The sequence below is a fragment of the Castor canadensis genome, chromosome 6 (assembly GCF_047511655.1).
Source record: "Castor canadensis chromosome 6, mCasCan1.hap1v2, whole genome shotgun sequence".
NCBI classification, from domain to species: domain Eukaryota; kingdom Metazoa; phylum Chordata; class Mammalia; order Rodentia; family Castoridae; genus Castor; species Castor canadensis.
This window is the reverse complement of record NC_133391.1, coordinates 1405769-1429865: the sequence shown is the minus strand read 5'-3', so window position 1 is coordinate 1429865 and position 24097 is coordinate 1405769. Positions and strand designations below refer to the sequence as shown.

General features: G+C 56.3%; 1 protein-coding gene across 2 annotated transcripts; it reads right to left on the bottom strand.

The window, feature by feature from the left end:
* Positions 1–627: 627 nt before the first annotated feature.
* Chst12 (carbohydrate sulfotransferase 12) lies at positions 628–19455 on the bottom strand. 2 transcript variants are annotated; one of them, XM_074075439.1, is made up of 2 exons: positions 18611–18978; positions 628–6523 (listed from the first exon to the last, which is right to left on the bottom strand). In XM_074075439.1, the coding sequence occupies exons 1-2, from the start codon at positions 18616–18618 to the stop codon at positions 5218–5220; spliced, it is 1314 nt and encodes a 437-aa protein (XP_073931540.1). In that variant the 5' UTR covers positions 18619–18978; the 3' UTR covers positions 628–5217. The 2 variants fall into 2 exon arrangements, with proteins under 2 accessions (XP_073931540.1, XP_073931541.1); XM_074075440.1 differs by lacking the exon at positions 18611–18978 and adding an exon at positions 19371–19455 and having other exon boundaries at positions 629–6523.
* Positions 19456–24097: the final 4642 nt, after the last annotated feature.

The following is a 24097-nucleotide window of genomic DNA, read 5'->3' as shown; positions in this document are numbered from 1 at the left end:
GGGAGGATCGCAGTTGGAGGCCAGCCTGGGCAAATAGTTATCAAGACCCCATCTCCAAAATAACCAGAGAAAAATGGACTGGAGGTGCGGCTCTCGTGCAGCTGGGATCACAGGTGTGTACCACCACGCACAGCTTGCTGGTTGAGCAGGGGTCTTGCTAACTTTTTTGCTTGGGCTGGTCTCTATGATTCTCCTTTATTGCTGAGTATTGTTTTTTCAGATTTATGCCTGGGCTGGCCTGGACTGCAATCCTCCTGGCTGGGTGTGCACCACCAACCCCAGCTTTTATTGATAGAGATGGGGTGTTGTGAACTTTTGGTCCTGGTTGGCCTGAAACTGTGACCATCCCAATCTCCACTTCCCAAGGAGCTGGGATTACAGGAGTTACCCCCACACCCGGCCCCTGTGGGAATTCTTCAGATGAGCCGGGTCAGCTTGGGTCCACGGTCACGCAGCGTCTGCACTTTGGGCCTTGTGAACGACGAGCAGAGCTCGTGTCTCTGCCAGCCAATGAAGGAGAAAAGCTAACTCCTCCCCTTTCCGTGCCAGGACTTCAAAGCGCTTTTGGACAGACTGACTGACGGCCGCTCACAACGGGGGGATCTCACGGGACTGCAAAAATGAAGGTATGGAAGTACCGCTGGTCCCCGCCCCGAAACAAACCCAAAAGGGGCTGAATTGTGCCGCAATGTCCAGGCCGCTGGACACAGTGCATCCCGTGGGGCAGAGCAGTGACGCGCTTCTGTCGGCTTTTGATGTACACCGTCCTTCTGTCTGCGTGGCAGTGTCTTCCCTTCAGAACAGAAGGTGACCACAGGTGAGAAGGTTGACTTACAGACCCTGTGGCTCCCTCTCGGCCTGGCAGCCTCTTCCTGCCCATCTGAAGTCCCTTCTTCCCTCCAAAACCCTCTCCAGACTCCAGCCTGAGCCGGCCTGAGGGAGCCCAGCCCCAAAGTGCCAGGAAAGGTTGGATCCCCTAATACAAGTTCAAACTCTGCCCAAAGACCCGAGCTGAAGCCAGGCGTGGTGCACACCTGTAATCCCAATAGTTGGAAGACAGAGGCGGGATCGTGAGTTCCAGGCCAGCCTGGGCTGCACAAACACACCCTGCCTAAATAAATAAAAAACAACAAAAAAAAGACTGAGCTGAAGCTTCCCAGTGCATCTCCCCAAGCACGCCAGTCCACCCCTGTGCACAGATCTGCACACACACACCCGTGTGCGCTGTCTCCCAGCTGCCAGCTTACGACCGGCACTTCAAGCCCCAAACTGAGCTGGTGGAGTGGCTCAAATGGCAGAGCTCCTGCCTGGCGAGCGTGAGACCGAGTTCAAATCCAGCGCCACCAAAAAAAAAAAAAACCCAAAAAACAAAAGCCAAACTCCCAGACTGAGAACCAGTGACGTGCAAAAGGAGGCCCCTTCCTCACTGTCCGTCACCCACAGAGTCTCGTCAGGCAGCGACTCCATCATCACCAGAGGGCAAGCAGGACACCCTGCTGAACCAGGCAGCTGGGGCAGGACACTTGCAAGGACAAATGTGGTGATGCCTTCAGCCAGCTGAGCTACCCTCTCAATGCTGAGTGAGGAAATAACTCTGAAGGGACCCCCCCCCCATTTCCCAGGCTTCTGCTGGCTGGAACTGGAATCCCAACAGGAGACCTTTGTCCCAATCACTGGATCTTGGCAGAGTAAGAAAATATTTCTAAGGGCCGGTGTGGTGGTGCACACCTGTAATACCAGCTACTCAGGAGGCAGAGATAGGAGAATCGAGGTCTGAGGCCAGCCCTGACAAAAGCATGAGACCCTATCTCAAAACGGAAAGCAAAAGGTCTGGGCACATGGGTCGGGGTCCAGCATCTGTCTAGTGAGGCCCTGAGTTCAAACCCCAGGTCCACCAAGAAATACAATACTTCACAATGCCAATAAATCTCCAGCGGAGCAGTCAGTCACAGGCGTGTCCCTGTTGAGGGGACGTGCTTGACGCTAGTTTATCAACACATTAACTCCAGTGAGCCAGCAACCTGCACCTGGATGGTCACAAACCCAGTTCTCATACCTTAGGCAGCGGAAAGTTACCGGTCCACACCTGGCAAGGGCAGGTGGACCCAGCCTCAGGTACGCAGACCACGTGGGTGGGTCCTGAGCCACTCTGTCCTGTGGCCCTACATCCCTCCCTCCCCACTGGTCTTTGGATGGTTGTTTTGGGGTTTCTTTTTTTGGCAGTACTGGGGTTTGAACTCAGGGCCTCACGCTTGCTAAGCAGGTGTCTACCACTTGAGCTGCTCTGACAGCCCATGGACGACTCTTCTACATGGCCGCCAGTGGTCATGTGCTCTCTGGACTTCTGTCCCACCAACTGGTAAAGCTGGGTCCGGGATTGCCAGTCAAGGACCCTAGATCTAACGGTCCTGGGTAGGTCATGAAGCAGTTGAGCGACTATCAGATGTGACCTTACTCGGCCCTCCTGGGGGACAGGGACAGCTCCTGGGCCAGCAGGAGGAAGGCAAAATCCATGGCAGTCACCACGCATCTCCCTGCGGGAGAAACAACAGAACACTCAGACTAACTGTGCTCCAGTTCTACCCTGGTGTCCTGTGGGGCTCGGGAATGTGGGGTAAGCACGTAGCTTATGAATGAGGAGGCCGGCCAGCTGGGGACGGACTGGGATGGGATGTGTCATATTCGGGAGCCTGTTGCCCAGGGCAGGCCACCGAGGAGCACAGACTGTCCCAAGTGCTCTGCCAGCAGCACACAACTCTCCTGATGTCCCCCGCGCAGGGGACGAGCGTGCATTGCTCCCGGGGACCATGAAGTCGTCATCGTAAGCTCCCCTCGAAGGGCTGAGAAAGTCCGGAGGTCAAGGGCTTGGGCATGGCAGCTCATGTCTGTGACCCCAGCTACTCGGGACGTAGGAGCATCGCAGACCAAGGTGGCCCTGAGCAAAAGCAGGAGACCCCATGAGAAAAGAAAACTAAAGGCAAAGGGCTGGGGTGAGGATCGGTGGTAGAGCACCTGCCTGGCCAGCGTGAGGTCCTGAGTTCAAATCCCATACCGTACCCACAAAAAAAGCATGGAAGTCAGAGGGAAGGAGTCTTAGGACTGGTCTCTACACCTCCCCGCTCCTCTTCCCCCTCCTGCTCCCTGTCTAAACAGTCACGGCGCCGCGGCACGCCAAGCACAGCTCCCGCAACGATCAGCACTCGTAAACGTCACAGGGGTGTCACTGTCTGCGTCTGAGCGCATGGACACCACCACGTAAGAGCTGCGGACTGGACTCCGCCCAGCCTTGCATGGCTTCAGGCTCCAGGTGGGTTCCATGGCCACAGTGCTCACACCTCTGTCCCCCAGGTCACATGAGCAGTGGAGCAGGTGAAGCCCCCATTTCCCACACTGTCCCCCATTGGACACACCCAACCTCGCTGGGCAAAGAACAGCAACGCCAGCCCTTGTCTGTCTGTCCTCTCCAGACACAGCGAGAAACAGTGACAAGGTCTTCAAAGGCCCAAGATCCATCCCAGACAATGGTGAGAGGACAGGACGGACATCAAACACCCCTCGGGAGGCCCGAGGACACGATAGCAGCAATTGACAGGAAGGTGACATGTGAAGAGCCAAGGGGACCAGAGAAAACGCCCAGGCCCTGGTCACGCCTGGGCCAAGTTCTTGGGAAGCAGCGCCCATGCCAGGCAGCTGAGTCCAAGGGCAGTGCAGGCCCTTCCGGTACGCGGTCCCCGACTGACAGGCCCCACACCCCGTGGCCCAGCTACGGGGTCAACAAAACCCCACAGAGAGGACTGCATACCACAACACAGCACGGCCATCATCAAACCAACCACAGACACCACACTGACCATGGATTAAAAGTTGACTGCCCAAAGGCTGTGGCCAGGACTTAAAGAGTTCCCTGGCTCTTGGAAATCGGGGCCCCACAGAACTGAGCGTTCAAGGTCAGTTGTGTCCAGAGGGCACAACTGGAGCTAAATGGGCCAGTGTGCAACAAAGTGGCACCTGTGTCTCCAGGCTGTCACTGGATACCACGGGAAAGGCGGTGTGGAGATGGCCTCCAGTCCACACTATGCCTGCTGGCTACAATTATTTTTTTTTTGGCGGTACTGGGGTTTGAACTCAAGGCCGCACGCTTGCTAAGCGGGGGTTCTACCACTTGAGCTGCTCCGCCAGCCCTTTTGGCTTTCAGTTTGTTTTTCAGATAGGGTCTCGTGCTTTTGTCCAGGCTGGGCTTGGACTGTGATCCTTCTGCCCCACCTCCCGAGTAGCTGGGATTACAGATGTGCGTGACCGCACTCGGCTGGGCTGTGAATCTTCGCAGCCACAATTCAACGTGAGAAGCTGGCTCTGACTCTGATCAGAAGACAGGTTATCTGTGACCCATCTCCCGAAAGCCCCAAAGGTCTGCTTCCTCTTCTCAAACCTCACTTAACAAAAGGATTATCTGCTGCTCTTCTACAAACACCAGCCAGGCCTGTGCCGTGGTGTGGGAATGTTTGGCTGGGTCCCCAGGGGGGGAGTGCCGGTAGCACGGTGCTCATGGTGGGCCGAGGGGAGGACCAGAGGTTGAATGGTGACCTCTCAGAAGGAGCCGCAGGACCCACTCTCGCTGGCCTCCTGTCTGGTGCTCTCTGCCTCTCATACCTGCCACCGCCACCTACACTGAGGACCTTGCCAGCACTGGGCTGCTAATGGTGCGAGGCCCTGGAACCTCCCGACTGTGAGCTCACACACCTTTCTTCATAACATCAGCAGACTCAGGGATCTCGTTACAGTGGTGCAAGACCGAGCAAAACAGCCCGATTTCAAATTTAGGCTCCTGCCCTGTACCGAGGTCACCGACCTCCCGAGGCCTCCCTCCTACAGGGTGTGTGAGGTCTGGTGTCCCCATAACCGCTGGGCCCCTCCCCATGGGCGTGTGTCAAAGAACCACAACAGAGCAAGGGGCCGTGCGTGCCAAGTGCTCCCCAGCTCCCTTCTTTTCGTATTAAATATCTGAAATATATTAATCTTACAAAACGTATTAACACAGTGCTGGGGGATGCAGGCTGCAGGTAAACAGGTCCAGACTGCAAAACCAGGGTTTAAAAATCCGGAGTGTGCGGTGCTCGCTGGCCTCCTCCGGCTGGAGGTGCCTGGGGTGGCGTCGCTCGGGGCGGGAAAGGGAGCCAGGAGGGGACCCCGGGCCCCGTCGTCCTCGGCCGGCCGAGCTCAGTCCCTCAGCAGGTTTTCGGGCTTGGGGTAGCCGAAGAGCACGAAGTCGGCCTCGTAGAGCTTGTAGAGCTGCCGCCGCCAGGCCAGGGGGATGCCCGCGAACCAGCCCTCCTCCCAGCTGCTGGCCGTCCGGTTGCGGTAGCTGGGCGGGAAGTGCAGGCGCGCGTCCACCCGCAGCAGCCGCAGCAGCTGGGCGGCGTCCTCGTCCAGGGTCTCCAGCTTGCCCACGAAGTCGTAGTCGATCTGGCACGGGTGGCACAGGCGGTACACCTGGCGCCAGTGCTCGTTGAAGGGCGCCAGCGTCTCGGTGTGCGGGTCCAGCAGGTACTGGATGAAGTTGGCGAAGGACACGCGCAGCCCGGCCCCGAAGGCCTCGCTGGCCGAGGCGGGCGGGCTGCTGAGGTTGGCGTAGAGCTGCAGCATGGGCCTGGCGAAGCGGCGGTAGAACTCCTCGTTCTGCAGCTCGAACTTGCTGCGGAAGGCCGAGATGAGGCGCACGAAGGGGTCGCGCACGAACAGGAACTTGGTGTACTTCTGCAGCTTGACCTTCATGAGGTGGCGCGACAGCTTGCCGTAGCGCCGCCAGAACTTGTTGAAGGTCAGGTGCGTGCTGGAGTTGTGCACGTGCTCGCGCGGGATGTCCAGGGGGTCGCGGTAGGGCGCCCCGCCGTCCAGCAGGCTCTCGCTCAGCACGATCATCACGCGCTTCCAGTTGGTGCAGGCCACCTTGGGCACGTAGCAGTAGATGACGCCGTGCCGGTCGTCCACGATCAGGTGGTTGAGCTCGTAGTTGGGGATGTCGTCGAACGAGCGCTCCTTGGTGGGGAAGGCCAGGCTGGCGTTGGCGCAGAAGCCCCGCAGCACGCTGCGCCTCTCGGCCTGCTGGCGGCCCTGGTCGGGGCTGTGCGGGGCGTCGCGGGGAGACCAGTCGTAGCCCCGCACGCTCTCCTCCATGAGGCTCGGCGCCGGGGGCTGTGCCCCCGTCTTCCTGGAAGGGCCCCGCTTGGCGCCAGAACCCAGGAGCTTGTCCAGAAGCTCATCCACGTCGCCCGCGAACTTGTCCCCCGGCCCCGAGCTGGGGGGCTCCGGGGCGTGCGGCCGGGACAGGGCCGTGTGCAGGTAGAAGTGTGCCGTCCCCACGCTGTCCCAGTACACGATGATAAGCAGGACCATGAGAGCGGACCCCAGCGCCAGCCACAGCCGGAACAGCCGGGCCTGGGTCATGCTGCCCTGGCGGGGCGGCCTGCGCCTGGACCTCACTGCAGCCTGCCGGACAGCCGGGACATGGCGCCAGGGGGTGGACCTGGACGGAGAGGCGACAGCACACTGGTTAGAGTGACCACGGAGCCACTGCTCTCACACCCGCAGGGCCTCGGTGGCCGCCACCCAGACCCTCCTCCACCTCACCACCCCGGCCTCGGTAGTCACTCCAGGTTCTGTGTCCCGCTCAGAAGGCCCCCAATGCATGGGCACGCCCAGCAAGGCGACGGGGACTCTGGTGAGCACAGGGAGAAAGAGGAAGTCCCAACAGAAGCCAGTCACTCGGGGCACACGGATCCCAGCGAGGAAGGCCAGGTGGAGGAAGTTTGTGGAACCCCTCCTGCTGTGCGCACCTGCACCAACAGCACCCCGCAGAGACACGACCCTGTCCTGGCTAACGGGGGTGCCCAGGGCCCGGAGAAGGCAGAAGCACTCGCCTCCCGCACAGTCTGCCCTCTATGTGGGAAGGGTGGAGCGCCCAGCTAGCAGGACCTGGTACCCACGTCGGGGGAGCTGGTGGTGGGACCCTGACTGTGACCCAGGCGACACGTCCCAGGTTCTGAGCACCACCAGCAGTCCTGAGGAGGGGCACCAGTCCTGCAACTGAAGCCAGATGTCCCAGCAGCCGGACAACAGACAAGACTTCTTTGAAACTACCTCAGGGCCACCCCGGGAGCGGGGTGTCCAGTCCACCCTTCGTCCCCCCAGAACTCCCCACCAGGCACAGGTGGGGGAGCTGACCCCGTTCTCCACGGATGGAAGCAGGGGCTAGACTGTAACATCAGGTCTGTCAAGGTGGCCGCTGGGGGCTGGGCATCAACAGAGGGAGGGAGACGGTGGGAGGCAGGTCAGATGCAGGCTGATTTCCCCTCCCTAGCCACAGGAAGACCCAGGAAGGAGCCAAATCCACCCCACCCCTGCCCCACCCGTGTCGATGGGTGGAGCAGTGCTGGAGTGGGGCTGGTTGGCACTCACCGTTCTCCTCTCCACCCCACTGGGGACAGAAACATTAGTCATGCCAATGCTAATTGAAATTGAAAGAAAGCGGGAGTGGCCGTTAGTACCAGATGAAGTCAATTGTAGAAGGAACGCAATCACCAGAAGACACGGTGATCCTAGACGCACATGCGCAAAACCAGAACCCCAAAACACGTAAAGCAAAAGTTTATAGAGCCAAAGGATACATCGACACTCCACTCCTGCGAGATGAGAGAACCGCTACACAGAAAATCAGCAAAAACACAAAAGCTGAGCCAGGTGCTGGTGGCTCACTCTCAGGAGGCAGAGACCAGGAGGATCATGGTTTGAATCCAGCCCCAGGAAAATAGTTTGAGAGACCCTGTCTTGAAAAAACCCAACACAAAAAACGGCTGGTGGAGTGGCTTAAGGTGTAAGCCCTGAGTTCAAATCCCAGTGCTGCAAACAAAAACCAAAGACGTCAGCAGTAACAGCAAAAAACAAGGAACACGGGGCCAGGGTGGAATGTGGTGGGCACAGGTGAGAGCGGGGGGACTGGGTCCTGGGGTCCTGGTATTAAGTTAAACAAAACAAGCATGAACCGAACTCAGCTGAACACACTTAGTCACACTCGGGGACAAAAGCAGGGGGAAATGACCCTTAACCAGGCCAGGCGGGCCCTGCAGACACCTCACGGAGCCCATCAGATCCCAGGCACTGACCACATGTTTCTTTTTTCCTCTAAAAGATTTTAGAATTTCAGGCTGGGGGTGTGGCTCAGTGGTAGAGCACCTGCCTGGCAAGCACGAGGCCCTGAGTTCAAACCCCACTACTGAAAAAAAAAAAATCAGGGTCGTGTGTTAAGGCAAATTCACAGGCAGTCAGGACACACAGAGCTGTCACCGAGGGGACTGAGTTCCTGCTGTTGACGCCACACTGGCCTTCCCACACACTGGCCTTCCCACACACAGCCTTCCCAGAAGACCCCGGGCTGACTTTACCTGTGTGCTTATTAAATCGACATTCAGTGTTTAAAAATGTCTGACAGGCGTGTGTGTGTGAGAAGCCAGAAGGAAGCCAGCCCTCTCTGGTTTCCCATAGAAATAAGACATGAAAAGAAGTCCTCGTGGTCTCCTCTGGGCCGGCACTGACCTGTGTGTACCCACTCAGCTGTGGACGGATCCTGGCCTGTCGCGCCTGGAGTCCACATACAATCAGGGCACTCGGCCTGGCCCTGCCCAGGTCCCTCACATCAAGGTGACGGCCCTCGGCTCGAGTCTGAACGTCAAGGCGCTCCTGGGGTGGTTCCAGGCTCCCACAAGCCACATACACAGCCAGCTGCAGACTGGGTGCCGGGCTGCTCAGTGACAGCGCCCTTTGCAGGGGACACTGCCACTTTAAAGCTCCTGCAAGCCACTGTTCTCAAAGCTGCAAGCAGCAAGAGGGAAGAAGTTGCCAGAAGCTTTGCCCAGGCCACTTTTACTTTTTAAAAGCAGTCTGGGAAACTTGGAGTCTCGGCCATGTCTGGGCTGCCCCAGCCTGAAGCCAGGGTGACATTTTGCTGTCTTCTGGGGACAGGTGAGTGGCCAGGCTGAGCCACAGCCAAGATCTGCCCATCGCAGAGCCGGCCAGGGACCACACTGGCCTCGGAGAGGGACTTTCCACTTGGAAACAAAGGCCGGCCTCTGCTATTTCATGAAAGCAGTCAGGCCCGCTGGTGGAGGCAGATGGAGGAAGGACGCAGAACCAGGGCTGCCCGCGACAGCCAGGGCTCTGCTCCAGCGACACTGGCCTGCGAAGTCCGCTCTGCCAGGCTGTGTCCTGAGCCCCACACACAGCCACCCGCAGGGCCAGGCCTGGACCCAGCGCAGGGGCCATCTGAGCTCAGGCTGCTCGGTGCTGGGTAGGGACACTACACTCCTCTGTCCCGACACGCAGGGCACGGTGCCATTGGTGGGCTGGGCAGCCCAGGAAGCAGGCACAGCCACCGGCCCCCAAACAGCTCCAAGTGGGCCTTCACGCCGTGGGCAGTGAAGGCAGGCGGTGGGGGCTCTGCGCCCCTCGTGCCCAGGCACCCAAGCCAGGAGAGAGGCAGGTGTGTGTTAAGAATTTTAAAGCTCTTGTCCATAGTTTTTCCAGTTTTCTTTTACTTTTTTTTCCACTATTGGAGATTAAACTCAAGCCCTCATGAACTATTCTTGCTGTTAGATTTTCAGATAGAGTCTCGCTTTTTTGCCTGGGCTGGTCTCAGATCTTGCCATCTCTGCCTCCCAAGGAGCAGAGACACAGGGACACGCACGCCAGGCTTGTTTTTGAGATCGTGGGGGGGGTCTCACTAACTTTTGCCTCAAACTGAGGTCTTCCTGTGTCTGCCTCCCAATGGCTGTGATTACAGACATGCACTACCTCACCCAGCCCTGCTGTCCACATTTTTACAGCAGATCTGAAGACTATCACACAAGGCCAATTAATGTGTGATAGTTTCTTTTCTGTGTGAACTTGACTAGGCTCCTTGCTGCCCAGAGACTTGGTCAGACATCATTTGAGTGTGTCTGAGGTTTCTGGACGAGATTAACATCTGAGATCCCTCCCCAGTGCTAGTGGGCTTCATTGAATCACTCAAGACCAGATCAGAAGAAAGAGGTCACATGGGGCGATTCGCTCTGCCTGGTGTCTTCAGTTTGGCCTTCAGACTGAAATTTACCGCCCCCCCCCCCCGCCCCGATCTCCTGAGTCCGGACTTCTCGGGCCCATATAATCCTGTTAACCAACTTCTTATGGTCAGTGTCTTTCTGCACACACGCATCTTACTGGCTCTGTTTCTCTGGACAATGTGACTGCAAACCTCTCTCTCTCTCTCTCTCGCTCGCTCTCTCTCTCTCTCTCTCTCTCTCTCGCTGTTAGTGCAAGGAAAGAAGGTTGCATAGTCTAATCTTACTATGCACATTGGCTTTGCCACTGACTGTGGCTTAGTGTGTTCAGTTTAAGTGACCAGACCAGCGAGAAGCCAACACTGGACACCAGGAGAAGGACGCGGGCCACCATGTGACACGTGCATCGGGACAGCCCGGGCTCTCCTTACAGACGCCCCGTGGTCCCAGTGCCGCGATGCCACCACCCTGCACCTCTGCCTCTCCCCTTTCAGTCAGGCTCCGAGGCCTGATCGGCACGCGCCAGGCGCTCTTTTCTTGTCGGATGCACACTGGGCTGGTTTCGGCCAGCGCACCCTGCAATTAAGGCCAGGCCATTTCCAGCAGCCCACGACGTGCCACCTCTGCATGATGTCCGGCTCCGGGCAATCTCGGCTCTGTTTCCAGGAGTATAAATGGATCTACACGGTACACAGGCTTTCCGTAGTTTCTGTCACCCAGAGCGATGCTTCTGAGACTCAGCAAGCCTGTGGCTGGTGTCAGCAGAAAGTCCCTGTCTTGTTTTGGTGGAACTGGGGTTTGAACTCAGGGCTTTGCATTTGTAAGCAGGCGCTCTGCCCCTTGAAGAATACTTCCAGCCAATTTTGTTCTCATTTTGGAGATGGACCCTCTCGAACTATTTTCTCAGGCTGGCCTCGAATCTCAATCCTCCTGATCTCAGCCTCCCAACTAGCTGGGATTACAGATGTGAGCACTGGCAACCGGTGGAAGTCTCTTTTTTTTACTACTGAGTAATATTTCACAGGATGAATAAGCCACTGTTGTGTGTTTCCAAATTGATGGGCTTTGGGGTTATTTCCTTTTTTGAGTCACAATGAATAAAACTGCCATCAACTCTTCTGAGTACACTTTTTTTTAATGCTGAAATTTTCAAAAGGTCTGAAAAGGAAGTCCTAAATGGATGGAGCACCATGTCAAACGCTCATGTGAGCAGCACTGAGGGCGTCCAGCATCCCGGCTGCATGCTAGTCTCAGCTGCACCCCAGCAACCTGGCTGGGACACTGCCGGGTTAATCTGCAAATGTATTAGGAAACTCCTGGAGGGAGCACAAAGTTGGACCTCAAACAAGCTCACGCCAAGACGGAACAGTGAGGCTGCACGTAAGGACAGACAGACAGGTAAAGGCACAGATGGGCAAAGAAAGCCCCAACTGACACCCTCTCATGTGGGCTGGTTTATTTTCGGCAGAGGCCACAGCGCTTCAATACCGAAAGAACAGTCTTCCATAAGCCACGCTGAAGCAACTGCAGGTCTGCATGGGAAGGAAGGAAGCTCGATCTCAACCTCAGGCCATCCACTGCCCTAAACAAAAACCCCAACTACAAAATCATCAGAGGAAAACAGGAGACATTCCGGGAAGGCAAAGATTTGTTAGGATGCCAAGAGCATAAGGTATAACAAAAAAATTGGTAAATTAGATTTTACTGAAATTTAAAACTCAGGGTCTTCAAATTTTGCTATCAAGAAAACTGCAAGCTGGGTGCAGTGGTTCACACCTGCAATCCCAACTACTCAGGAGGCAGAGATTAGAAGGATCTCAGTTTGAATCCAGCCTAGGTAAATGATTCGCAAAATGCTATCTTAAAAAAACCCATTGCAAAAAAGGGCTGGTGGAGCGGCTCAAGAGGTAGAGCGCCTGCCTAGCAAATGTGAGGCCCTGAGTTCAAACCCAAGTGTGGCCAAAAAAGAAAAGAGAGAAAGAAAACTGAGAGGCTGACCATAGGCTGGGAGAAAAATATTCTCAACACATATAACCAGAGCAAGCAGTCACTCCCCAGAGAAAATGTGGAAGTGGTCCTCAGGCACTGACAGGTGCTGGGGAGGTTGAAGGGACAGCTAGAGGGACCCCCATCCCAGTGAAAGTGCAGGACAGAGCTGGGTGCCGTAGCCCACGCCTGTAATCCCAGGTACTTAGGAGGGGGAGATTTGGAGGATTGTGGTTTGAGGCCAGCTCAGGGGGAAAAAGCTAGCAAGACCCCATCTCAACAAACAAGCCGGGCGCAGTGGTGTGAGCCTGTGATCCCAGCTACACAGGAAGCAGATAGGTGAATCAGGGTCCAGGCTAGAGCAAGCAATAACATGAAGACCCTATTAAAAAGATAACTCCAGTGAAAAGGGCTGGGCATGGCTCAAGTGTAGCGGTCCTGCCTAGCAAGCTGGAGGCCCTGAGTTCAAATCCCAGTACTGCCAAAAGTCAAAATAAAACAAACAAAAATGCAGAAGGTGCACACACTGTGGAGACAGCTTGGTGACACATAAGTGTGATGTGGCCTTCAATCCTACTGCCAGCTGTGCCATCCAAGCAGGATCTGTACAGGAATGTTCACTGCAGCTTCATTCAGAACAGTCACAGACTGAAAACCCGTGTCCGTCAACCAGGGAGCAGATGAGCACAAGCCAGGAACAACAGAACAGGGACCAGTGACTCATGCCGCAGCACAGACAAACCTTAGGTGTCACGCTGAGCAAGATGCCAGACAGCGCAGCGTGTGCGGCCGTGTGACAAAGCCGAGGTGGCAGGGGTCACCAACGGCAGAGGAGTGGAGGGAGGCTGCCTGGTGGAGGCATCCTCGGTGCTGCCTGTAGTGCCTGTCACCTCAGTCCACATCCATCCAGCTGCATGCTTACAACAAGTGCAATTTTCTTTTTTGAAGCACTGGGGTTTGAACTCAGGGCCTCTCGCTTGCTGGGCAGGTGCTCCACCACCTGAGTCACCCCCCAGTCCTTTGCTTTTGGTTTGTTTTTGAGATAAGACTGTGGTTTTTGCTTGGGCCAACTTCGGACCACAGTCTATCTCTGCGTCCTGAGTAGCTGTGATTATAGGAATACACCACCGTCCCTGGTCAATGCAATTTGCGTGTATGTGTAAATTGTACCTCAATATATCACATTTAAAGTTAAAATCTGTGGGCTGGTGGAGTGGCTCAAGTGGTAGAGCACTTGCCTAGCAAGCGTGAGGTCCTGAGTTCAAACCCCAGTGGCACCAAGAAAAACCCCAAATTTCAAGTCCTTGCTGCTTTTCCAGTCTAACGAACACTGATCAGGGGAAGTACTCACTGCAGCTCCCACCCGTAGTCAACACAGGCTGGCAAGTTCCCGCTGGCGTCCACAGGGCCCTCCGCACGGCCCCCGCTGCCCAGGCTGCGACTCTCACCGTGGCTGCGTTAAAGGCCCCGCTGTGGGGGAGATTTTCTCTTGGGACCATAAGCGCTACAGCTGATGTGCTTATAAAACTGCTTTGTCTGTGTTCAGTTAACCCCGCAAAGTAAATCCAAAAGTATCACCAAATAAAAATAAGTAATAAACTGTCACACTGAAGACAAGTGACTTTAGCACGAGCTGCTGCTTTCTTTCCTGGTCTCTGAGCCCTCGGTGTCTCACGATGGACAGGACTGAGCGTGTGCCCGCCACCCCGAGCCCTAACCAGATGCCGAGCTCTTGGGATAGGGCTGTCCTCGTCAGCTCCAGCGTCCACATAAGACTAAAAGTGTGCAACCTAATCAAAACGTGACTCACTTACAAGAGTTAAGTCCATTTGAAGGGGGACAGTAACCATGCGTTCTCCCGGATCCCCCAGAGCTCCCTCTCTGCCCTCTGCCCACCACCTGCTACCCATCAGCTGCTCAGTGCTGTGACTGTCCCTCTGCTGGCTGCTTGTGTCCTGAGGTCCCAAAGCTCACCTCCTGTGCGATCTTCTCTGCCCACCCCTGGGAGAGTAGCCTAGGCCCCACCTGGAGCCCCAGCCTCGGCACCTGCCCTTCTCCATGGCATCTGTCCTCACCGCCGATCCCAGTCACGGTGTCTGCTCACTGTCACCTGCATTTAACAGGAACTTTGGGAGGGAGGACTTTGTCCTGTCCTGGTGTCACAGCTATGCCCCCCAGGCTCAGAGCAGTGCCTGGTATACAGCAGGTGCTCAAAGAGAACAAACACAGCTGAACCTTATTTCCTAATTTCTGAAAGTGGGTGACAGGCGAACATGAGCTCCTTGTTATTCTCACCTATGGGTATGTTAAAAAAAAAAAAAAAAAAAAAAAGAAGAGGGCTGGGGACCTGGCTCAAGTGGTAGAGCGGCTGCCTGGCAAGCATGAGATCCTGAGTTCAAACCCCAGTGCCGCCAAAGGGGAAAAAAAAGTTAGGAGAGCCAGCACTCAGGAGGCTGAGGCAGGAAGACTGCAAGTTCCAGGCCAACTTGGGGTACACAGCAAGACTCTGTCAAAAAAAGAAAAAAAAAACCCCAAAAAACAACAAAAAAATCCAGCCACTTGAGAGGTACAGGTTGGGAAGACTGTAGATCCAGGCAAGGCCTAGGCAGAAAGTTAGCAAGACCCGGTCTCCACAAATAAGCCATGTGTAATGACGGGGTGGCACACACCTGTGATCCCAGCTATGTGGGAGACCACAGGTAAGAGGACTGAGATTTGAGGCCAGTGCAGGCAAAAGTGTGAGACCCTGTGTGAAAAATTACTACAGCAAAAAAAAAAAAAAAATGGTGGCCTGACTCGTGGTAAAACACCTGCCTAGCAGCACAGTCCCCAGGACAGCCGAGAAAAGAAGTGAAAAATGGCGAATGATAGCAGCAAATCTGACAAGTGACCAGAGCCAGGGAACAGGGAGCAATGACAAGAACGGGGAGGACATAAGACACGATGACAAGTGACCAGAGCCAGGGAACAGGGAGCAATGACAAGAACGGGGAGGACATAAGACACGAAAGGCCCTCTGTGAAGAGTGCCAGCAGGAGCTGAGCTGAGCTGAGCTTCTGCTGCTCTCGGTGGCAGTGTCACACACAGAGCCATCAAGAGATGACACTGTGCTCGGAACCTAGGAGCCAGCGCGGGGTTGCCTGCTCCTTCCTCATCCTCACCTGGCTGGTCTGGGCGTGGCTTCCCATCCTGATCAGTTTGGCTGTTGGTATGGGTGTGACTCTGCACCTGGGCAGCTGAGCACGTGTGTCGCACACATGCCACCACCCGAGGCGTATGGTGACTTCAATGAGAGCGACTGTGGTGTTTACACACACTGTCTTCCTTGTGGAGAGGCCGTTCATGGCCTGCCAGGACACTGTAATTATTCTTCTCCCACCGATGGTTTATTCTCCCGGGAATAATAGCAGCCTTGGGTTTTCGTCTGCTTTGTTTCAGTGTCTTGTCATCAATCCCGTGCCACCCTGCCCTGTCTGACCCTCTCCCGCACGTGCTCCAGCCGGGCAGGTGTCTTGCTGCTTTCATCTTGCCCAGAAAGGTCCCGTGGAGGGGCCCAGCGAGGCTCAGGCTGGGGACGCTGGTCCCCACAGTGCCTGGCCAGCTCTGGTCCCCTCTGCCTATGGTGGCCCTTCTCACCCTCTCCCTGGGAAATGCCGTCTGGCTTCTTTCCGAGCTCTGTGGGGATGGCACACTGACCTGTCCTCCAAGTTCGGGACAGGCCAATCTGGGGAGTGTGTCTGGGGACACCCTGGCGACCTCCCTCACCTGAGCGTGGAGGTCAGTGCTGGCCAGGGTGTCCCGCACAATTCTCAATGTGAGGCTGCCTGGATCTCTGGCCTCCCAAGCTGCTGCAGGAGCCCAAGGTCCCAACCCATCTGTTCTGCTTCTATTGTTTCTGGAAATTACCAGAGGCAGGGCTGGGATGCGGCTCAAGTGGAAAAGTATCTGCCCGGCAGGCGCCAAGGCCCTGAGTTCAAACCCCAGCACTGCCAAAAACACAAAAGCAAAACTAGAAACTTTTTTGTGCCCAAGTTCTGAAATGTCACTCAGAGTTCTCTCTCCAGTTAATTCTTACCCAGAGTCTGGAACCAGCGGTGTCACACGCACTTGCAAACTTTGCTTCCCAAACTCCTCCTTCTCTGTGTCTGAAACTCAGCCTCTTCCTCCCAGCCCCACCTTTTCACATCCACGCTGGGACCTGAGGAGCCCAGGAGAGAGGGGACGCTGGCATTTTTGTCCTCTGTGTTGACTCTGGGTGGACCCCTTCTACACAGGAAGTTTGGGTTCAAGAAAGTTACCTTGTAAGGGCCAGGTGTGGGGCGCACACCTGTGATCCCAGCTACGCAGGAGGCAGAGACAGGGCAACTGGGAGTTAGAGGTCACCCTGGGTAAAGTTAGCAAGACCCCATCTCAAAAGCTAAATACACTTCTGGGGCAGGTTCCTCAAACTTGTCCTTTCACTTGCAAGTTGGCTTTAGCTCTGCTGCCCCATTTTTTTTTACAGCCAAGAGCTCTCTTTTTCATTTACTTTATTTTATTTTGGCAGTACGGGGATTTGAACTCAGGCCTCATGCTTGCTAGGCAGACACTACCACGTGAGCCACTCCACCAGCCCCTCAGCCAGGAATTCTCTTTGGGTTGTCACCTTTCCTTACCCCATTGCACCCCGTGTCCCTCCCGAGGCCTCCAGCACACCCCATCTTCAGAGCTCTTGCTTATATGCTCATATTTAAGAATGGGGGGGCAGAGGAACTTGGAGGCTTTGAGCACTGGGAGGGGTTATTAACTATGAGCTGGGGACCCCACAATGTCATCATTTTAAGGTCCTTTCTCTTTAGTTATTCAGATCCCCAGGCACTGGTCTGTCCTCCTGCCTGGAGGGCAAGGCCAGCGGGTCTCTGTGGGGCCCTCCTGGTGGCATCCTCTCCTCCTCCCCCTCCTCCAAAGTGCCTGCTGCTTCCCATTCCTGTCTGAAACACTTGTTAAGCCGTTACAGAACCGCCCCCTTGGTTAACAGCAGGAAGCTGGGTTAGAGGGTCGGTTATCTCCAGGCACATCTGCGAGCCAGGGACTGGGTGGCCCCGAGGACTGTGAAACTCACAGCTACTTTCTGAGGAGAAAGAATTTGAAACGCAAACTAAAATTGTAAGTTGATTGAAAATGGTAGACTAGTCAGTCGCACTGTTTCAGTGTCGCCATGGCCAGCCTCTCTGCACCGGTGCCACGGTCTGCTCTGGATCTCACAGAACAGAGTCATCAAGCAGCCTTGATGACAGTGTGGTAACCACGAGGCACTGATGTCCCCATCTTCCACCCTCCACACCCTTGTGCTGATTTTCCCCGGAATTCCCGCCCAGAGCACATGCACCCCACCCCGGACGGCCCACAAACCACAAGTTCTACAAGTCTAAAACTCACACATGAACCAGGTGCCCACGGCTCACGCCCGTAATCCCAGCCACCGGGGAAGCACAGAACAGGATTACGGTTCCAAGCAAGCCCGGCTTTCACAAGACCCTGTGTTGAAAACATCCAACACAAAACAGGGCTGGCGGAGCGGCTCAAGTGATAGAGTGCCTGCCTGGTAAGTGTGAGGCCCTGAGTTCAAATCCCCAGTACAGACAAAATAACTAAAATAACACAAGCTTTCACCCCCAAGCTCCTCATCAAAAGTACCAGAGTGCTGTCAGCACCCACTGGAGAACCCTTGTCACCTCTGCCTTCTCCTCTCCCTCTCACCATGCTCCACAAAGCATGACGCTCAGGGGAGACCCTGGCTGCTTCTACCTCCACACTCTGCCACTCTCTCAGCCACTGTCCGAAACCCGCAGTCCACAATGCTCCCCCACACCCTAAACCCACTGCCCTGCCCCCACTGGTGTTACGGGTCTGTCTGAAACAGATCTGTCCCATCTGCCCCCAATCCCCCCTGCTCACCTCCGAGGGTGTAAGACCAGGGTCTCCCTCACCATCAGAGACCTCTTCCCCCCAGCCCCCAAACCCCATCTCCCAACCATCCCCTCCATGGCCACGCCTCCCCTGGAATGTCCACCCCACATGCCAGTCACCCAGTGGCCTTCAAGGCCTGATCCCTATGTCCTCTCCACTGTGGAGAACGCCAAGAACGAGGCTCGCTCGGGCTGCCACCTCCGTGCTGTTCACACCAGCGGGCAACCTGCACTACCTCCAGGCCCACCGCGAGCTTGACCTCCAGCCTGCAGTAGACATGGTGCCTGCAGAACGCACCCAGGAGGCAGGCACAGAAGCAGGTGCCAGTGAACACCTTCCGTGACCCGTGACCTGCAAGCTGCAGCCCCAAGCCCACCAGCAAGGAAACTGAGCCCCTCAGCACCCCAGATCTGCACTCCTGACACTCATAGCACTGCAAACTTTGCACCCCACTTTCCTAATCTCTTCCGCACCCAGACACCAGCCTTGGCTCCCGGGGTGGGGGTGGAGGAACCGTGAGGGGGAAGGAAGCCACTGTGGGAGCAATCAATGACACCCGTGCCAGGCACCCAGCCTGCAACTCACACCTATTCATCCCAGGTCTCCAGGCGTCCGATTCGAAAAGAGATTATTCGTAATTATGCAAACATGGCACTCGTGCTCTCTGCCCGAGCCGAGGCTTTGCCACCAGATGTCTTGGTGGCCATGGGCACAAAGAGAAGACAGCTCTTCCTGGTGGTGACCGGTCCACACATCCCCCTGGGATGCAGGATGCAGGATGCTGATTCTAGAAGCCCAATGTCCACCACCTGCCTGCCAGCTGCGGGGTCTGTGGTCACCTGGAAGGGGACACCTAGTTCAGGGGCAGCAAGGTGTCCATCAGAGCTGAGGGAGGTGGGGGGACATCAGATGGGGGCCCCAGGACACTGCAGCATCTCTGAACAACTGCCGACTTCTCCCCCAGGTGCAAATGAACAAAATGATGACCAGAAGGGCCAGGTGCTCTGGGGGGGTCCCGCAGCGGGGATCGATCCCCGCAGACGGGAACAAGAGGTGACAGCGCATCCTGCAGGGCCCAGCACCCGCACAGTAACAGGGCTCAGAGAGGGTGAGAGCCGGACCAAGGTCACACAGCGAATGGGCCGGCGCGGGGATTCGAACCCACGGCCCCGCGGGACCTGCCCAGGCCAGGCAGGGCGGGGGGACCGACCTGCGCACCCACCACCTCCCCCCACCACAGCCGGAATTGGACCCCCGCCGCCGTCCGCGATACCTCGCCCCGGCTCGGCTTCAGGGGGAGCTGAGACCACCCCCAATCCCCTGCACCCCTCAACTTGCGCCCCTCACCTCGCCCGCCGCCTCCGCCGTCTCCGTCACCGCCGCTGCAGCCTCCCGACTAGCGGACCCTCCCGCGGCGAGGCCCCGCCCCCGGCGCCGGAGCCCCGCCCCCAGCATCTTCTCGCGAGATCTCTCCAGCGAGGCCACGAAGGGCGCCGAGCCTCAATGCGCCTGCGCACCGCCCCCCGCGTCCCCGCCCCCGCCAGCCGCTGCCATGTGGCGCCGTATTTACGGCCAGAGATCGGCCACGCCCACCAGCCTCGGGAAAGCCCCGCCCGGTCCGCAGCTGCCAATCCTCGGCGTTGATGTGAAGCGGCGGGGGCGGGGAGGAGCTTGAGGGGCGGGGCCTGCTCTGTGGTCCGAGTTGGGAACCTGCAGTTGCAGCAAAGGGTGATTCTTGGTTAACCTACCTTAATGGGGCGCCTGCTGTATACTAAACTCGTTAGTGACGCTCGTCTCATTGGCAGAGGATCGTGATGCTCACTAGCTGGGGCTTTGGACCTGCTGTGTGACCTTAGGCAAGTGAATTAACCTCTCTGAGGTTGTTTATAAATACATTTTTTTAAAAGGTAACAACACTACCGTGTGGGGAGTTGGGAGAATCAGATGAGATGCTGAGTTTGAAAGGTGCCCGCTGCAAAGCGAGCACGCAGTAATTGTTATTCCTGCCGTCGGTGCCACCCCCGTGACGTTCAGCCGCGCGTGGCGACTCCCTCCTGTAATCCCAGCTGCGCGGAGGCTGAGGCGGGAGGATCCCGATTTCAAGGCCAGCCTGGGCTGCGCCTAAGGAAAACGGAAAAGGGTTCGCGTGAGCGACCGTCCCACGGAGCTCTCTCAGTTCATGGTGTTCAGGAGGCCCAGCCTTCCTCGCAGCGGTCAGCCATAATGGCCTGCAGGAGTGGGGGACACACCTGCCCCTCTTCTCCTTCTTGCACGTGTGACCTCGTCGTCCCTTCATCTTCAACAGCGTCCGTCTGTCCCAAAGCAGGGGTGACTGTCTTTCTACGGTCGCCAGGCTCTCCTGGCACCCTGGAAAGCGGTGTCCCCAGTAGGTGGGCCCTGGGTGGCAGAAGCACTCAGCAAACACGCTGGTTATGGGCTGGTTCTGAGGTGGGGAGGGGACAGTTGTCGCTTTAATAATAGGAGTGGACACTTGCAGGTGGCCTCCTGTATCCTCAGGAGGATCACAGCCCGAGGCGGCCTGGGCGAAGCAGGAGACCCCATCTAAAAAACGGCTGAAAGCACGGGGCCTCGAGTTCAAATCCCAGTGCTGCCAAGGAAAGGCTCCGTCCTCCGCCATTCTAGAACTGGCGCGGGTAGCTGGTTCCCCGAGGCTCTCGGCTGCCTCCTGGTCATCTTCTGTCCCCCATGTCCCCTGCCCATGTCCCCTGCCCTCTGCATTCCGCCTGTGTCCGGATTTCTATACAGATCAGAGCCACCCGTGACCTCCTCTTAACTCAGCCGCCTCTGAAGGGCGTCACCAAATGAGGTCCCACTGGGGACACGGGCTCAGGACTCCAGCCAGCTTTCTTTTTTTGGAGGGGGCAGGACAAACCCACCATCAAAATTACATTTGAAATGTCATTTCCTATGACATAATTCCAGAATAATCTAAGTGAGTTGTGAACACCGACAGCCCTGGGCCTCCTGCGTGGGGCGGGGGTGCAGAGTGGCTCAGCGCAAGGAAAATGGTGGTTTTGAAGCTCGCCCCTTCCTGGGAACCCCGCAGCCCACTCCCCGCATTTTCCTAAGAGCGTGACATAAATAAATATACATATATATAATTTTATGTTTTGCAGCACTGGGATTTGAACTCAGGGCCTCATGCTTGCTAGGCAGCAGCTCTACACCTTCAGCCACTCCTCCAGGCCTTTTTTGTGATGTTTTTTTCGAGATAGGGTCTCTCAAGTTGTTTGCCCAGGCTGGCTTTGAACCGTGATCCTCCTGTCTCTGCCTCCTGAGTAGCTGGGATTACAGGCGTGAGTACCAGAGCCCGGCTTATGAAATTTATATTCTGCAGAACCTGCGAATGAATGCTTCATGACCTTGTCCCCCAAACATCCTGCCCCCAAGAACTGAGGAAAACAAGATGCCCTCATCTAGGTGATAAATTCCACTGAGCAATAAAATGGATGGGGGTGTGCAACAATGTAGCAAAATGTAGCATGTGACAATGGAGTGCCATGTGCAACAATGTAGCAAAATGTAGCATGTGACAATGGAGTGCCATGTGCAACAATGTAGCAAAGTGTGGCATGTGACAATGGAGTGCCATGTGCAACAATGTAGCAAAAAATGTGAAACAATGTAGCAGTATGTGACATGTAGCTGGACTTCAAATGCATTGTGCTGTGTAAAAGATGCCAGTGTCAACATCTTAATTACTTTGGGAGTCCATCTACAGAATGTTCTGGAAAAGAGAGAAGTACAGGACAAGAGAAAAGTACAGGACAGGAACCTTCCTGGGCAGGGGAGCGGAGTCATTGCCATGAGGGTGCTCGGTTCCTTAGCTTGGCTGCGGCGCTCACGGTGGTGACATGGCCGAGTGTATGACACTTTACACGGGTGATTCCACCTCCATTGAAACAATCCTTTAAGATGTCACCTCCCCGCTGACATTTTGGTAGTTACTGACAAGTGGTGCTAAATGAAGATTCAGCGCAGTCATGGACCAAGAGGGCTGTATACAGAGGCGCTCAATTAATGCTCACATGAGATCAGCAATCCCCAAACTATATCCCCCGAAATTTGCAGTCCCCACACTAGCAAAGCCTTCTTGGGATTTTTTGTTTGTTTGTTTGGTTTGGTTTGCTTTGGTTTTTGAGACTGGCTCTCACTATATATCCCAGGCTGGCTTAGAACTTGAGATCCTCCTCCTCTGCCTCTCAGGCTGGGATTACAGGCGTGAACCACCACACCCGGCTAGGCATTTGAGCAAAGCTTCAACGGCCATCTGGTCAGGAGTCAGGACCTAGAAGCCCCCATCCTGGGGGAGGGAAATGGGGACAACCGGGTCATGAGTGCTGGCCCCCTTTTGGGGGAGCTGAAAGCTGTTGTGTCATTAGTTGGTGGTGACTGTCCAGCATCTCAAGTGGACTAAATGGTACTGAGTGGGTCACTTTAAAACGGCCACCTTTCTGCATCTCAGAGGAACATTACAGAGAGGGAAGCCGGCTCAGAGACGCCTGCCAGCTCCCCAAAGGCACACAGCTGTGAAAGTGACAGAACCAGGACCAGAATCCAAATTCAGGGCTTCAGTGACTTCTGGCGAGGAACGCACCTGGCAGGAGGGGGTCTGTGGAGGCAACTGTGCCCTCAATGGTGACTGTCACCTTTCTGTCGGCTCCAAGCTCCTAGCGGGTGGACAGACCCCAGCTGGCTGCTGGGCCCCGTGCACAGGGGATGGCGTCCCTGGGGCTCAGCTGGTGTTTTAGGAGGGGAACTTCCGATGTCCCCTGCTGACTGTGTCAGGTCCTCGTTTCATAACCAGGGTGGCAACAGAGAAAGGCAGAAGTGACGGAGCCAGGGTGAAAATGGCGGAAGGGTCACGGCTGCCACTGAAGAGGCTGCTGGAGGCCAGACGGTCCCGGGCCCCCAGGCTTTTAAGTGTCTAAGCTGCGGCCACCAGGCTCAGTCTTTGGGGTCCCCACACCCCAAGTCCTGTCCAGCCTGCTGCCCCTGCTGCTTGCTGCAATGGCCAGGTACACGGTGTGTTTCCATCTGAAGGGGACACAAGCGCCCCTTGGGGAAGGAAGGGGACCTCGGGGCCGGGCCATTTGGGGTCACAGAAGGCCAAGGTGGGGTGGGCCCAGGTCCTGGCTTGGGGGAGCACGCAGCACTCCATTCCCTGTGACAAAGGCCCCATGGGGGTGTGGACAGGAAGCTGAGGACCCCTGGGACTGAGTTGTGTCCCCAAACTGATGGTGATCACCTGTCCGGTGTCACCTGTATGGGAGGTGACGAGGTCGTGCATGGGGTCAGCGCCCCCATAAGAGGGACCTGGGGAGCCCCCACCGAGGACGCAGCCATGGACCCCATCCTGGCCATTGCCATCACCTGCTTCCACCCAGACCTGACAAAGGGACTCCGCTGCTTGCGGGCCTCCCGTGTGGGGCATTTCATCCTAGAAGCTGAACGGACCGAGAGGCCATCTATGCCTCCCCACCACCGTTCCTCATTTATTTAAAAAGTCTCATTAGCGTGTTTGAAAACTGCTCAGCAGGGCCTGGGGACATGGCTTGGTGACAGAGGCTCACCTAGCACGTAGGAGGCCCTGGGAAGAAGAAAGAGGAAGGAGGAGGACGAAAGTAAGCCTCTCCCTCATGTCCTTTGCTGGGCCACCATCCCCATTTTACAGATGGAGACACTGAGGCATGGGGGGGGACATGAGCTGTCATGGGGCCCAGGCTGTTTGGCTGGGACGCTCACCACACCTGCCTCTGGGCCACATGGCCTTCCTTGGGTCCAGGCCCTGTCCTGCCACACTGCGGCCGTGTCACGCACACGGTTACATCCCTGCATGGACATGAGGTCCATCCAGGTGTTGGCGAGGGCTGCAGGAAAGACGCTCTGTGTGTCCACTGAGCGCCGGGCGCCATCCGCGTGTAAGCTGCATAGTTTTGCTCCAGGAGGAAAACATCGGTGGACATCGGTGGGATATCGCGATGGACGCTGGCAGCCCTGGTCAGCAGGGCCTGGGGACGACATAGGAGGGAAGGAGGAGGGAGAGGAGGCAC